Source organism: Bison bison, unplaced genomic scaffold (assembly GCF_000754665.1).
Source record: "Bison bison bison isolate TAMUID 2011002044 unplaced genomic scaffold, Bison_UMD1.0 scf7180017864492, whole genome shotgun sequence".
Lineage (NCBI taxonomy): Eukaryota > Metazoa > Chordata > Mammalia > Artiodactyla > Bovidae > Bison > Bison bison.
The window spans coordinates 4,028,872-4,030,175 of record NW_011495051.1 but is presented as its reverse complement, the minus strand read 5'-3'; the positions used below and the strand labels follow the sequence as shown (position 1 = coordinate 4,030,175).

The 1,304-nt window shown below is 57.4% G+C and overlaps 1 protein-coding gene across 1 annotated transcript in view; it reads left to right on the top strand.

Moving 5' to 3' along the window:
• The window catches only part of PTPRS (protein tyrosine phosphatase, receptor type, S), a 261,020-nt gene that overhangs the window by 227,503 nt on the left and 32,213 nt on the right, over positions 1-1,304 (top strand). The window contains exon 14 of the mRNA XM_010828456.1: positions 3-305. Within this exon, the coding sequence (XP_010826758.1) occupies positions 3-305 (303 nt within the window). The remainder of the gene's footprint in view (positions 1-2; positions 306-1,304) is intronic.

Here is a 1,304-nt window from a genome sequence, read left to right as displayed (position 1 = left end):
AGGGCGGGCCCCCGCCAGCGCGCCGAGGAACGTGCAGGCCCGCATGCTTAGTGCCACCACCATGATCATCCAGTGGGAGGAGCCGGTGGAACCCAATGGCCTGATCCGGGGCTACCGGATCTACTACACCATGGAGCCGGAGCACCCCGTGGGCAACTGGCAGAAGCACAACGTGGACGACAGCCTGCTGACCACCGTGGGCAGCCTTCTGGAGGACGAAACGTACACGGTGCGCGTGCTGGCCTTCACCTCCGTGGGCGACGGGCCCCTCTCAGACCCCATCCAGGTCAAGACTCAGCAGGGAGGTGAGTTGCCTGCGTGATGCACGACTTCTGGGGGATGGGAGGACGGAAGGATGTGGGACCCACGCCCCACGAGGCAGTAGGAGGCAGCCATACGGTGATGTGCCTCTGAGCACACAGAGGAGGCCATCTTACGTGGAAGCCACCACGAGTTTATTTGGCCTTTTTCAAGTATTTTCACTCTGGTGTCGCAATGCAGGAGGGTGTCCTTGAAAACCCAGATTTCTGGCTACCCTTGGAAAAGCCGATCTGGCAAGCCCACACACAGGGCTACAGTTGGTAGGGATGTATCTGAGAAAAGGGGTGTGGCCTCCGCTGGCCTCCCTCTCCTTTGTTATGCCCCTCCCTCATCCATCTCTGAGTTTGAGAACCTGGGTTTGCTGCTCTCACTAGAGCGATCCCTGCCCACTGGATCACTGAAATAACAAAGTATGTTAACCCAAAGTCCTGAAGGCAGGTCTCTCACAGTGCGGGCGAGGGACGGGGGGTAGGGGTGTGCAACATGTAGGTGCCTGGGCCCCGGCTCTCCATGGGTTTCTGGGCTTGGGAACCTCGAGTCCAGGAAGAGTCAGACCACTGCTCAAGCGAAGGGACAGGAGGTTTGGAATTCTGCAGCCATAGAACAGACACAGGGTGGATCTATATTTTCAGTTACGGGCCCCACCAATTTTCTGTTGAATTGAGGGGAGAGGGTGGATGCTGGGGTGCATTGAAAAGGGGATTTTTTTTTAATGTTTTCCCATTGGCAGCAGAGAGGATGGGGGAGTTGGGGTGGGCGGCTGACAACAACAGGCCACAGGGGGCTGTCCCGGGAAAAGAAGAGAAATGAGAACAGTGGAGAACATTCCAGGAGCATCCAGAACCTCATAACCCTTCTTGTTAGGGCAGTGCTAAGCTTTAGGGAGCTCTTTTGGGGGAGTGTGGGAACCTTGAAGGTTGGGTACCCTATGCTGGTGGACCCCCTCCCCAGCCTCTCCTCGATGATACCAGCCCTCTCGCCTC